The sequence below is a fragment of the Scophthalmus maximus genome, chromosome 2, assembly GCF_022379125.1.
Source record: "Scophthalmus maximus strain ysfricsl-2021 chromosome 2, ASM2237912v1, whole genome shotgun sequence".
NCBI classification, from domain to species: Eukaryota; Metazoa; Chordata; class Actinopteri; order Pleuronectiformes; family Scophthalmidae; genus Scophthalmus; species Scophthalmus maximus.
In genome coordinates, this window is record NC_061516.1 from 12,294,744 (window position 1) to 12,308,935 (window position 14,192).

Below are 14,192 nucleotides of genomic sequence, written 5' to 3' on the forward strand. Positions count from 1 at the left end.
CACAGTTACATACACGTGTACAGTAAAAAGAGTGGGAAAAGCCTCACCAACATTTAAATGTAGCTATTTTAATCCATTTGCAAATACCAAACAACAACTATACATTTTCTTTAAACTTAAACTGTTTGGCCAATTAGTCAAAAACATACTGCAGTTAACACAGTCATGAATGAGTACCAGGCTTTGTGAAATTTTATCTGTGCTTTTCGTTATTAAAAAAATACACAGCGTATTATTATCTGTTGCTTGAGAGCATTCGTCCCTGTTTCCACTGTGGAAGGAACAGATTGTTTTCTAGCTATAATATTGTCATTACCTGACGTGATGTGTCTCCTGAACCTTTGCCATGAGCAATGAGGGAAGGCTCACAGCCTCAAGTTTCGTCTTGCCTGCTTCGTCTTAGCTTTTGTCGGATCCACATTGTGTTATAGTTTCCTTATTGTAAGATTCCAGTAATCTTGTTCGTGCCGTAGGAGGCGCCGTGGTCTTTTTTAGCACACTGTCCACACACTGAATGCGCATGATGACATTCTCTCACGAGTGCACAGTGAAGTGTGTCCAGGAAAATGCTGTCATGCCTCACTGACATCCCTCGATGAACATGAGACAGGCAGACAACTCAGTTGCGGCTCACACAGATGAGAGATGTGGGTATTTCATACTTAAAGTAACTGGCTCCATCTGGAATCCTCTTGTATCAGATCAAAAGCAGGATACCATCATTTATAGTTAAATCTCAGTGCATGTGTTTTCTATTTATTTCTGAGGTCATGTGAATTTTGGCCTACTGTTCTCGCGCCGCGTTATTGGAAGACTGATGTGTTTTTAGTGGATAGTGAATTTGAGAAGCACAATTACAGAGAACTGATCTACGTTTCTATGGGTGTTATGAAATCAGTTTAAGTCTGTCACCTCCTCTCAAGGGGTTGTCACATTGAATTGTGTTGTAATAAACCTAAGAGATTATTTTGGACATATTGTTGCAGGAGAGTGTTTTGCAGAGTGTGTATGGAGTAATAATCCAGCCACTTGTTGGCTCAGGGAGACATGAACACGAGCTAACTCTAGGGTGCATTTTAACTTTTTCATTTCACTTTATCGGACTGTATTTCTGATTTTATGATCATTAAAAGATTTGTTTTCCAGTATTCTGCTTTATCCAAACCCCTTCTGTCTTTACTCATCCATCTACCCCCTCTGACCAGTCACACTCTCCCCCGCTGCAATTGCCTTTTTACTCCCCAAAAGGAATGCACATCCAGCTTGGACGAATCTCCCAGCGTTATTGCACAAACCTACACCCTTGGTTTGGATTCCTGCGAAGTGTAAAGGTCGCTGTTACTCCCACACGTAATGGCAATGTCTGCACAGTTGTGCTCACTCAGACCCCGTCCGCACCCCCCTCAACCCCCAGCAGGCCCTACGTGTTGCATTCCTGCTTCTGCTGCCTCTTATCAGGGGTTTGGTTTAACACAAACACAGCACAGCAGGACCAGGGAGGGCTCATTTTCCCCAACTCTGCACGAGCAACAAAACTGTCAAAGGTCCTCCAGGATTTTCCTGTGACCCCAACAGACTGTATTATAGTAAAATCTTGCAGTTGAAAAAAGAGCTGAAGTCACGTGTCTTTGTGGGAACTCTGCTTGGTGCTTTTATGGGCTGTACATCCTGCTCGCTCCAGACTTCGATCAAGGTGTTAGATCTCTGCTGTCTGTGGAAGTGGCTATTTTATGGCGTTATTGGAACAGCATCCCCTCCATAGGCCTCAGCAATGTAGGCCAGAGGGTTGGCTCATCCGTGACTCTTAACAGAGAAGGAATAACCCCCCCGCCCCGAGAGTATTATTCTTGCCTGGACTGTGGGGCAAGGAGACGGTCTCTGACTCAGATGTTGCGGAGTCAGAGGAGCCCCTGGGGCTTAGGGAAATATGGTGAGAGGAAAGGGGTCATTAGTTTTATGATACTATATTGTCTACAGATCCTTTTGGATCCTGAATGGCAAATTAAAGGTCTCACGTGTTGTGGAACATAACTATGTCTGCTCCCACCTCTGCACCCTGCACAACAACCAGCCAGACAGTCAGGAGGGAGGGACATTAATGGAGGTAATGGCCTTCCGAAGCATATTTGAACCTTATTTTACTTTAAATTTCAACCATATGAAGAAGAAACATCTACTGTAAGAAGACACACTCCTGTCTGAACATCCACAAAGACGTTTCAACATTCCCCGTCTGTTGCACTGAAACCAAGGTTATTCTGGAGGAAACATCTGGCTCTAATTAAAACCTTCTCCTCCCTCCCTCTGTCCCTCCGTCCCTCCTCACTCACGTCATCCCCCCCTCATGGTTCTTTCTCACCAATGTTGTCCTTTCAGCATATGTCTGTCCCTATCCATTCTCAACCCCCCCCCCCCTCACTCATTTTCTCTCCGCCCACTTCGCATAAGCAACCTCCTCCTCATACCCCCTGTCTTCCACCTCTTGCCTGCTACCAGCTCCCTCTCGGCTTTGCTTTGTGCGCACACTGCATCATGGTGCACGTAGGCAGCTTCTGGGGTCTCTCCTTGTTCCTGTCCCTGAGTTTAGGATGGACGAAGGCTCAGAATAACACAAGGTGAGGTTTTGGTGTGTGAAGAGTGTGTGTGTGTGTTAAATGTGTCCTGGATGGTGTCTTCTTGAAATGAAGTCTAATGTTCATTAATATGACTCTGTCTGATGTTTAAAGTGAGAGTAGAATGTCTGATTTTAACCAAAATTGATTCATTAACCCAGAGTCTACAACTTTAAAAGAAAAAAGAAAAATACTCTGAATTCTTTCCTGCGTCTGTAAGTAAATTCTTTCCAGAGCACTATTGGGCACAGAGTTGTCGTTTTTGGCTTTTGGCTCATGATGTGAGGCTCACTGAGTTTGCAATGGTTGAGCCACCGCAGATGTTAATGCTTTTATTTTCGGCTTGTGGGGTCGAATCAGAGCCACTTGGCTCTGGCTCTGGATATCTTGGCTCAAATCAGTAAGACGTCTGACTTTGCTGGGGTTCTGCTAACTGAGGAGGTCTTATTCAGTGAGCAACTATTTTTCTATTGCAATCGAATTTGAGTTGTCCTGACTGAAGATTACACTTCCTGGCTTCTTATGAAATGTCATGAATAAGTTAAAACCTTTCACATTTGATCCAAACACACTTCCCCACACCACAGATTGTAATAGATCAAAGAAAACTTAAACAACAGACATATTCTTCACGGGTCTAATGCATTCCTGTTGGCAGCAACCTGGACTGGGACATTTTCACTTCAGTAAAATGACCTTTGACATTAGGTGAGATTTGTGAGTATCTGGAAGGCAATATGATTTATTGCAAAGAGTGACACAATAATAGTAAGGTTGGGAAAATGTGCTTGCAGGCTATATTGGATAAGTGAGCTACAGCTATTTTCTGTCCATGCCTCTTCATTTGTATGGCTCGAGAGCAGTAGCTCACTGTGAAAACATGGCACCATCCAGAGGATGTTTTTCATGGCACCCCCCCATTACAATGGCACAACTTCATATTTAATCGTATTTTAATATGGTGATATGCTTTGAATGTTTTGTGCTAGTTAAATTAAGTTGAATCACTTTTCAGTGGAGTGAAACATTATCAATATGTACAATGATAAGAGGGAATTAACCAAATCTCATCAGAACTCAGTTTTTGTATGCAGAGCCTACACATGACAGTGACCAACCAACATTAGCAAACTCTTTTCATAACATATTTTGAATGTTTTCTCTTCACTTCAACTCTTGATAGCTTAACTTTACCCAAACCCCAACCTGTAGGCCTACCTTTATTGCTTCAATGCAATGCAATTACTACTCCCCCCCCCCCCCCCCCCCCCCCCCCGAAATTGCTATATCAGAAAACACTTCATTATTGTGCAGTCACTGAATAAGTAAAAAAAGAAAAAAGACAAATTAAATAATTAGTGAACTAATTCATAATTTAAGAATATTTTATTTGGGATTTTATGTCCAAATTATGTTTTTCAAAAGTTGCCATGGCAGCTGTGGCTCGGGAATTAGAGCAGCTCGCCCACTGAGCAAAAGGTCAATGGTTCGATCCCTGGCACCACCAGTCCTCGTGCCAACGTGTCCTTGGTCAAGACTCTTGATGATGTGTGGTAGAGGGGGAACTGTATGAATGTGACTTGTAGTGTGAAGCGCTTTCACAAAGTTATTTCTCAAAGGCATTTTCCCTTAGCCTGGGATGCAGACGAATTCTGGGAGCTCATTTCATTTGCTCTGCCAGACACACTAATGGCAGGCTGATTTACCCTAGTGACAACATCATCATCATCTTGTTTCATCATGTCCCTTTTCATGACACTTAACAAGCCTAAAATATCACTACCAACTTTAGCCTTGTTAGCTCCTGCTAGCTAGATCGACACTATTCTGAATGACCAACTAGAGACTGCTGCTGTAAATGAACACAGTATAACACAGTAACTGAACCCCTTCTGTTTTTAACCCTTAGCCTAAAAAAAAGCACCATATATTACTATGTACCCAGCTAGCTTTGGGTTTTGAGCTTGTTTATTGCTCAGTATCAAAGTTAATAGTCAGTGGCAGTGTTAGCCAACTCCTGTAGACTAGAGCAACTACAGAAAGAGGACTGTCTGTCTTTTTGTTTTTATATATAGTTATGTAAGGAACATCTTAAGAATCAGCATGTTGATGAAGTAACCCAAATCTGAGCTAAGCTAAGCTAGCTGCTGTAACTTGGATGCCGATTAGAGAAAGTAAAACAAGCTCACAATGCCTTCTAGCTCTCATAATGTCATTACGAAAAAATAAGAGTTTAAATAATTTCTTTCAAATCTCTACAAATTAAATGTTTAATATACGTTTTAAAAATACTTCACTATTAATATTGCACCCTTTGGGACTCCATTCATCAGTCTTTACTTTTCAAATAGGTCTCAAAGACAGTTGTAGAGTCTTCAGAAGATTTGTATCCGTGGGAGTTGAGAGAGTCTCCGTTGACCTTTATTGATGCAGTTCTGTTGTCTTACAGAGGCACTGTCTACGCTGTCCTCAGTTCTGTCCATCTCACTAATCACTTCCTGTCTGACTGTCTCCTTCATAACAGGCCGGTGTTCTACTGTGGAGGCGACCTGGTCTCAGACTCGGGGTTTGTTGGTAGTGAGGGGTTCCCGAGCTTCTACAAAACCAACAGCAAATGCACCTGGCGGATCACCGTGAGTCACTCGTACGCCGCAGCATGTCGAAAATGCTGATCCCTCATCCCTCAGTCCGTCAGTGTCTGACTCATGTACACTCTGATTTCCAGGTTCCCGAGGGAAACGTGGTCACGCTCTCCTTCCGCATTTTCGACCTGGAGGCGGACTCACAGTGTCGGTACGACTATCTGGATGTTTACAATGGCCATTCCAACTTGGTGCAAAAACTGGGTCGCTTTTGTGGAACTTTCCGGCCCGGTTCTCTAATTTCAACCACAAACACCATGATGTTAGAGATGGTGTCTGACGCAGAGACGCAGGGTAGAGGGTTTGTGGCCTATTTCAGTGGAACCAGACCATATGTGGATGGTAAGTGCATGGTCACATTTAAGAGTTTTTTGTTTGTTTTGTTGTACATGCCTGCATAAGATCACACACACATTTTCAAATGATGCATCCAGTTGAGAAAATAAATTAAACCAACTTACATAATTTCTTATAATTATTTTTTTAATTGTACTAATCAAATAATTGAAATGTTCATGCCCACAATAAAGTCTTAGTTGCAAACTGATCATATATAACTGGGGCTAAAATTGAAGTATTAATAATTTGTTAAATGGTTAAAGGAAATGTTCAACAATTTTGGAAATGCTTCCTAGAATTTCCTCAAAATGTTGAACTGATGGGATACCAGCAAGTGAATGTCTTTTATTGACTGGACTGTATGGTCACTTAAAGTCTGGGGAGAAAAAGACTTAATAACAACTTATGAAGCATTTATTAATGGTTTACTAACTAACTAATGTAATACATAACCCTAATTTATAATTTATAATTTCAATAATATCAGTAATTTGTTACGAATTATTCATTTTAAATGTTGTCTTTAATGGCATATCATATTTCAGGGTTTTGTTAAGTCAGTAAGTTTTGTTTTGAGTCACCATTTGCAATACAGAAAAAATGTCCAAATCTCCCAGATCACACATCTTGTGTAGCTAAGATCTTTAACTGACCAGATGAGAGTGATTGATGTAACATATTAACAACGATGGAGCAAATTCCAACTTCAAAAGAAGAGAAAAAAAGAATCAAGAAAAGTTACTGAGCACAAATGATAATTTGCATGCAATTCATTGTGATCCAACTTGTTTCAGACCAACAGTTCTGTGGGGGAAAGTTAACAAAGGCCCAGGGAGAGATCAAAACGCCCAACTGGCCCGACAAGAAATACCCACCAGGAACCAGCTGCTCCTGGCTTATCACTGTGGAGCCTGATATGGTTAGCTGCCCACCCGCTCCCAGCATGAAAGCATTTCCTTTTCCAAAGCCTTTACATGCCAAACGAGGAAGCTCACTCTTCAAGTGAACATTTAAAGTTATATTTCTGTTTGTGCTTGTTTGACCAGGTCCTCCAGGTGAAGTTTGATAAGTTTGTCTTGGAGGCTGACACCTATTGTCGGTTTGACTATGTGGCATTCTTTAACGGTGGGGAGAAAGATGATTCACACCTGATTGGAAAATACTGTGGTGATCAGGCCCCTCAGTGAGTGACAGATATTTTAATAGCTCTTTATTGAACATTTAAGCAATTTTTATTTAATTATCCATTACCTATACCTTGTCCATTCCCTGTCTCCTGTGCAGACCAATAATTACTAGCAGCAATGTGATGCTGGTCCAGTTCGTGTCTGACCTCAGTGTGACATCTGATGGATTCCTCGCCCGCTACACTAGCGTCCCTCGAGGTTCTCAGGTCACATCAGTTGACACGGGAGCCAACACGCGGTTCATCCCCCCGCAACCCGCTGTCAAACCTGCGGCTACTGTACGGCCACCTGTGCCCACCGCCAAGTATGTGCCGCCTCCTCCCCCTGAGCCCAGCGAGAGACCCAAACCAGTCAAGCCTGCGAGAGGCCGTGGACAGGACGGCACAGGCCAGGACAGGAGAGTGGCAGTCACAAGACCGAATGGAAAGAGGCCTGGTGAGTGAAGTTATAATGAATACGTGCGCGTCCATGAACAGAAAGTGTGTCTACATCTCGGTGCTTTTTTTTTTTAGTCCCTCAAAACCCGCTGTGCGCCAAAGCCTGTAAAAGAGATGGAACCATCAAGACAAGTTTCTGTGCCAGTGAATTTGGTAAGTTTCCTTTTGGTCACATACACAACAAGTCAAAAGTCAGATGTTGTGTTCTGACTGATCCCTCCTTTTTCTAGTGATAACTGGGAAGGTGACCTCTCTGGCCCCTGGGCCCCGCGGGACTCTTCATGTTGGCGTGTCCCTTATTAAAGCCTATAAGGCAGGTCGACTAACCATCAAGCAGGTGGGGGAAACCATGTCGGTTAAGCTGGTGTCACAGTGCAAGAAGTGCCCGTTGCTCCGAAGAGGTATGTGCTTCTTTGAATCACTCGCATGCACAATACATCATAGGTATAACACTGATTAATCTCTGTGGCCATTTTTCTTTTTCCAATAGGTGTCAACTTCATTATCATGGGTCAAGTGGATGAAGACGGACATGGTACCCTGGAACCCGGCGCATTCACAGCTCCCTACAAAGCACCACATCACAAATTATTGATGAATATCAACAACCAACCCTGCTAACCTCACACATCTGACCAGGCCAGGGAAGGAAGATGACATATCACACACTCAAAATCCAGAATATTCAATGTGAAATACAATTATCTATTGAGGCACAACATTGCAGTAAAACATAATTTTTATCCAATATTCTAAAAGGTCATGCAAATAACACCAAACACCTTCCAAACCTTATGTTTGTAATTTCTATATGAATAAAGGTTTTATATCTCATTCACATGGTTTAACTGGTAATTATTTTTCATATTTTCAGCTTCAGTTCTCTCCAACTGTACAAAACTATTCCTCTGTCTCCACCAAGTGGATTGGAAGCACTATAGCACGTCTAACTAACTTTTTTTCCGAAGAAGGTCTCATGATGTCAAGTGTGACACAGAGATTAAGGTCTGGAGTAGAAAGAGTACACTGTTATGGAGTCACATGGCCAAAATGCCAATTCTTAAACTATGTTATTGGTTTACAAAAATAAAATAAACACTCTTGGTTTCTGCCAAGACCTAATGACCTGTCCAGGATGTCTGGGATCAGCTCTGGGCCATCTTTAAAAGAAATAACAAGTGAGTAAATAAATGAAAGACTTTTGCTATGGTGCAAACTGACAAGAAATTCAGAAATGAATAGTGCAATGTGAACAAATACCACATTATAATCTGTGCAATACTGGCAGATAGCCTCAACTGCACATTTCTCTTATAGTCGTCTTTTCAAATTGTTCTTAGCATAGTTTTTTCCCCATTTTATCTTAACACACACTCAGATAAACATGATGTGTAACGTGTATTCATATATCAATATAATATCACCAATGTTGCGCTAAATGTGTATCTCCTGAAGAGGTACCGAGGGTCAGATTTTCATATGTTTGACCAAATTTAGGACATGACGATAACATAACAACTGAACATAACTGTACATTAAATAAAGCTTGTAAATGTAATGCTATTTCAAGATACTGCTGAGAAAATACAATTACCGGTAGAATTTTGAGATATTTTCCATGATGTATATTGAAATGAAGAATCTTCTTTTGCTTGATGGAGTAGATTTAGAATCAGAATTTACCCTCTGAGCTGATGTAATTTAGGGGCAAAAAGATGTGGTTGTTATTCCTAACAGTCACCAACAGAGGTGGATAAAGGTCAAAATTAGTTCAAACTCCTTTGTTTCCAGTCATGTTCAAATCCAGCATCCGTTATTTGTTTTGAGCATTTACTTTTGTCAAATTGTTATTTCGCAGAAACACAATTTAAAAGAAAAGTATATAAGTAGCTGAACTCACACCAGGTATAAATTGGTCTACAATGTATAAGTTCAGTGGTGAGAGGGAGCTGAGTTTGTTCAAGTTTTGCACTTCAGTTTAGTTTTGAAATGCTTATATCTCTACTACGATTGGAAATAACATGTGGTACATTTGACTTCACTACGTTGATCTGACAGATTTAAGTTTTAGTTGCTTACTTAGTGATACAAAAAAATAATCAAAAGCCAAGTTAGGATTAACCACTAAAGACTGAGCTACAACAGAAAAGTGAGTGATTAAATAAACTACAGTCATATTATATGGTGAGATGGCAGATTACTCTTAAACACAGACAGGAGCTTGTTACTTGTTTGACTTTTATCATTTTAATGAGAATAGGCAACATGTTCGACACCTGCAGAGATGTTGTCCCGTAAGTGTAACCATGATGTGTATTTACAGTCTGAGGCTTGAGGAAAGTTTGCTTACTGTATGTACATACACTGTCCAATAAATCTGTTCAGTGTGATTCACACTTCTTTGAACTTCAACTCTTTCTCTCTTAATGAAATTGGCTCACTTCCAACGTGTTCAGTGCAGAGGTCTGTAGGAAATACAAAATTCAGCTTGCCGGTAGAGCACTATATTTTAAAAAGTACGTATAAAAAATACATGAATAGTATATATGTAAAAAAAGGCAATATTCAGTTCCAAACATTCAATACAAGCGATGATGGATTTTTACAATGGCAGTAGAAAAAGAGAAACACAATTGTACTCTAGGGACATACACATTACAATCCTGCCCTCCTCTCCTCTACTTTCCTCTTCTCTCCTCTCCTACACCCATATGCTGCCCTTCCCCTTCCCCTCCCCCTCGGAAGCCCCCCGCTGGCCACAGCAGCCTCCCGTGTCGGACCTCTGGCGGCGTGAGGCGGGCAGGTTCTTGTACACGGCACGGCTGTAGGGAATGAAACACATGCCCAGCTGAAGGTGTCGGGCCAGTCGGCAGTAGGCAGCGAGAGCCAGGACCAGCAGGGGGGTGAGCAGCAGAAAACCCACCACCAGCAGAGCGACACAGCCGCCGTCATCCAGCACGTCTGAGCAAAACAGGGATGTTCCATGGGGCTGCACCTGGGGAACAAGAGGGGGAGGTGGATGGGTGAATAGTGGCATGGGTACAAATAATCAAGGAGTGAACAGGACACACACACATCAAAAATCAAAAACATATTATTAAATATATAAACATCACTGTGGACTAAATCTGCTGGATATATTGTGCATTTATATTATCGTCCCTGCACAAAGAAACCCGAGCAGCTTAGTCACAGCTGCAAAAAATTAAACGTAATCTTCAGGAAGGTCCAGTAAAATTGTGGAAAACAGTATCACATCTCTGGAAAAACATTTTTCTTTCTCTCTGTCTAGTTAATTCACATGGGGGGAGGGGGGGGTGAATCACAGTTTGAATGACAGTCTACATGATTTCCTGTTTGTACAAAACAACTCTTCCATGTTAATGTCATTCCACACAAGACCGTTACCGTGGAGTGGCAGAGGAAGCCGAATATGACCATGGCAAGAGCAGGGGTGAGGATGGTGCCAAACACGACGCTGGCCAGCACGGCGTTGATCAGTGCGATGACGAGATTCTGGGCAGTGACCAGCACAGAGCATGCCCAGCAGTCCAGAGAGCCCCTCAACTCCAGGGGGGATTCGGGAGCCTCGCCGCCGCCCGGCGAGTACGGAGGCGGCACCACGACCCCTGACCCCACTCTGGAGGGGGAGCGCGGCTCAGAGTGGGCCTGTTCAAATACCATCTTCTCCAGCGTCCCGTTCCGTGACAAACTCATCTTCCTAGTGGTCCCAACTGCAGGAAAAAAAATGACAGCTACTCTGGATTATATTTCCTGATCATATCAGGACATAAAGTTTACATTTGGGTGGAAAACTACATGAACTTCATTTTTGTTTCACAATACAGAAATGATATGTGTTCACCAGAGTCGTATTTGAAGTGTCCATATAATGTGTTTTTTTCCCCATCATGCCCTGATTTCTTCTGTTGATCAACTAAAAAACATGACTACAGACTGTTTATCCATTAAGTAATGGCCTGCTCGAATAATGTGGTGAAAGGCGTGGAGAGTCAACACAGATAACTGCCCAGCTTTAAGTGCGAGGAAATGGGCTCCCCTGACCCCACCTCCAGACTCCAGGATAACCAGCACCCAGAACAATGAGCCCGCAGCGGCAGCTGGAAAACTCCGAGAAGTCTCAGTAATCACTGATCTGAGTGTCAGAGCAGTGTTATGACTTTGAAAGAAAGAAATTTTGTGCTACAACTTTTTTGGTCCACATTAATGGAAGTGTGAGTTTTGATTCACTCCCTTTTATTTTGTTTCCATTGTTATTTTGTTATTCTCCACATGACACCTCACAGTGATGAGAAAATGACAGGGCCGGGTTCCACCATTTCCCGCTGTTTCCTATTGTGTTAGCAGCTACTCTGGTGTGCCATGTGAACACAGGGGCTTCTTTCATTTTTTGTCCCGTCAACGATAGTTTTAGGCAAATTACTGCTCGCCAAATCTGCACCACCCCTTTCCATCATCAGCTCCCTGTTTGTGATCCTCCATAAAAAGAAAATCCACTTTTATATATATATACATGCGATTTTGTCCAACAACCCTGTGGCCTCAGAAAACTTTACCCTCACTCACATACTCTTGCCATACTGAATGTGCTCTGTTTATTAGTATATTTCAGCCTGAAGCCTTTCGACGACATCATTAATAAAGCCTTCTTGTGTCCAGATTGGATCGAAACCCATCACATTTAATTAATAATCCATAATCACAGAAATACAGTTTTGTCGAGAGACATATTTGGGAAGTTTTATCCAATGTTCTACATTCATTCAAATAAAATGAGCCCTTTCAACAGGGTCAGGATTAGCTTCTTTCTTTTTTTTAACACAGTGTGAATAGAAAATAGAAATTGTGATAGACTGTTTTGCACTCACTGTTTGGTAAACCCAATGACTGCAGTTAAACGGTGGCCACAGATGTTGGGACTCTGAGAGACCTGACGAGCGGTGAGTTGGTCGGAGACGCAGAGAATTTCAAGAATTTCCTCCTGATGGATGTCTTTTCTCCGTTCCAAAATCCAGATCTTGAGGGTGGTATCCAAGTAAAGTTGAGTTCCTTATGTTTACTACCTTTTTGTTTTTCTGGTCTATTTAAAAATAACCAAAAGCGCAAAATAAAATCCTCAGATAATGGCCTGCTGTAATGAATTGAAATTTCAGAAACGAGCTCCACCGACTTGAGGCAAACTCTGCTTTCCCACTGGCTTCAGCGCTTCCTTTCCTGACATTCTGTTTCCGTACTCTGACTCCAGTTTGAGATATGATTGAGTGTGTGTGTGTGTGTGTGTGTGTGTGTGTGTGTGTGTGTGTGTGTGTGTGTGTGATTGAGTGTGAGTGTGTATCCTGTGTTGCCTCTAATGTGAATGCACAGAAAGAGTGCTGGGCTGTGCTAAAGACTGCTGCTTCTGGTGGGCAGGGGAGCAGTGAAATGGTTTTCTATGATAACCCCAGGAACTAGGGGTGGGGGTGGTGGTGTTGGGGGGAGGAAGAGTGTTTATTTGGACAGATTGGAGGAGTCAGGGTATATGCTGCCCACTCCGAGACACTTTACACCCTCACCGACCACTTTCTCTACTCAACTGTCAAGGACTGATGAGTGGGGGTGGGTTGCAAAATTCAAAACAGCCCCATAACCCAAAAAACTACAAATGACGCAATTTTCAGACTTTCAAACTGACCTACGCAAGATGCAGTCCATTCATCCCACACTCTGCTGAGTGAGAAGTGGCAGCAAAACTCAGCAAATTATAGTATGTGAAATAATACTAAGGTAAAGGGCAAGCGGCGAGCAGCTGGAGATCGGTTTTAGAGAGCAGGAATGACCGAGGCTTGGCCCTTTGACCCCTCTGGTGAAAAACAGAGCTCTGCTTTCAGAAAACACAAGGAAATGAGGACGGGGGAGAACATTGACTCATTTGGCCGGGTAAGAGGCTACCATGGGACTGATAAGAAAACCAGAGGGGCTCAGTTCAAAGGCTGGAATTAGTATTTTGATATGAAGTCTTGTTTTTGTTTTTTTCATCTCACTCTCGGCATCTTTGTTTATTTATCTCTACTCGTGGGTAGATATATATGCTCCCCTGAGAGAATCGGGGCATTTGAACATTTGGTACGAGGAACAATAGCCCAGGGAATTAGTACACAAGTACTGTAGGGGCAGTGGATGATTTTGCCATTAAGAATGCCACAGATTGTTTATATGTGTATGTCAGTGTCTGAGGGGGTTGGTAGAGGAAGAGCACTCTTCCTGTCCTTGGAACCAGGATATCCGCTGCTGTGTCCACACACACTGCGATGAGATGTCCATGCGTCTCCACTTTGGAAACCTCATGTCCCTCTATCCCCCGGAGACTGGACAGAAATAAATTGCAAACGTCGCAGCTGGAACGAGAAATGACGTTGGAATGACCTGAAGAGTGTTGATTCATACCTTTTTTTTTATAACTAACAGTACATGTTTGGTTCCCACGTTGGTCGCGTCATTCAAAGCATCCAGGGCACAATATTGCTTAAAAATAAGAATAAAGACAGAGAGAGATTGCTATATTACTCAGATTACTTCCTGATACTTTTGGATTACCGCTGCAGCCTGCAGCTTTGACATATTGGTATCAGGAGAAGAACACTGGAGGGAAAATAAAACGTGTAAAGCTCTCTCCCACTACAACCTCACCTCTGAGGGCAGCCTTTTGAGCAAACCAGTCCCGTGGAGCCATCCAGTGGCAACCGGTCGGAGACTAAACATCAGCTGATGCATACATGCACATGTTTGAAATGTGGGAACACAGAAGGTTAATTCATCTAAGCACCTAGGAACCGTCAGGTCACCCTCACTCACCCCGTACATACGCGTACTTGCAGCTACTGTAAAACTGAGAAACTCGACAATGATCAGGGTAGATTCGAGGCCGAGTCTCGGTCAGGCCGAGTGCAGTCAGTTGAGAAATGTAAACATTAAAGG

General features: G+C 42.5%; 2 protein-coding genes across 3 annotated transcripts; one reads left to right on the forward strand and one right to left on the reverse strand.

Annotated features, from left to right (window-relative positions):
• The first annotated feature begins 2,458 nt into the window (after nt 1-2,458).
• Nucleotides 2,459-8,051, forward strand: pcolcea (procollagen C-endopeptidase enhancer a). The gene is made up of 9 exons (XM_035624912.2): nt 2,459-2,615; nt 5,137-5,245; nt 5,338-5,596; nt 6,388-6,512; nt 6,640-6,776; nt 6,878-7,215; nt 7,293-7,370; nt 7,448-7,618; nt 7,708-8,051. Exons 1-9 carry the CDS (start codon nt 2,533-2,535, stop codon nt 7,836-7,838), a joined length of 1,431 nt encoding a protein of 476 aa, XP_035480805.2. The 5' UTR covers nt 2,459-2,532; the 3' UTR covers nt 7,839-8,051.
• Nucleotides 8,052-9,437: 1,386 nt separating this feature from the next.
• tmem88a (transmembrane protein 88 a) lies at nt 9,438-13,566 on the reverse strand. Of its 2 annotated transcripts, none has more exons than XM_035624914.2 (3): nt 12,107-13,566; nt 10,626-10,972; nt 9,438-10,212 (listed from the first exon to the last, which is right to left on the reverse strand). In XM_035624914.2, exons 2-3 carry the CDS (start codon nt 10,932-10,934, stop codon nt 9,919-9,921), a joined length of 603 nt encoding a protein of 200 aa, XP_035480807.1. In that variant the 5' UTR covers nt 10,935-10,972; nt 12,107-13,566; the 3' UTR covers nt 9,438-9,918. The 2 variants fall into 2 exon arrangements, with proteins under 2 accessions (XP_035480807.1, XP_035480806.1); XM_035624913.2 differs by having other exon boundaries at nt 10,626-10,951; nt 12,107-13,563.
• Between the last annotated feature and the right edge of the window lie 626 nt (nt 13,567-14,192).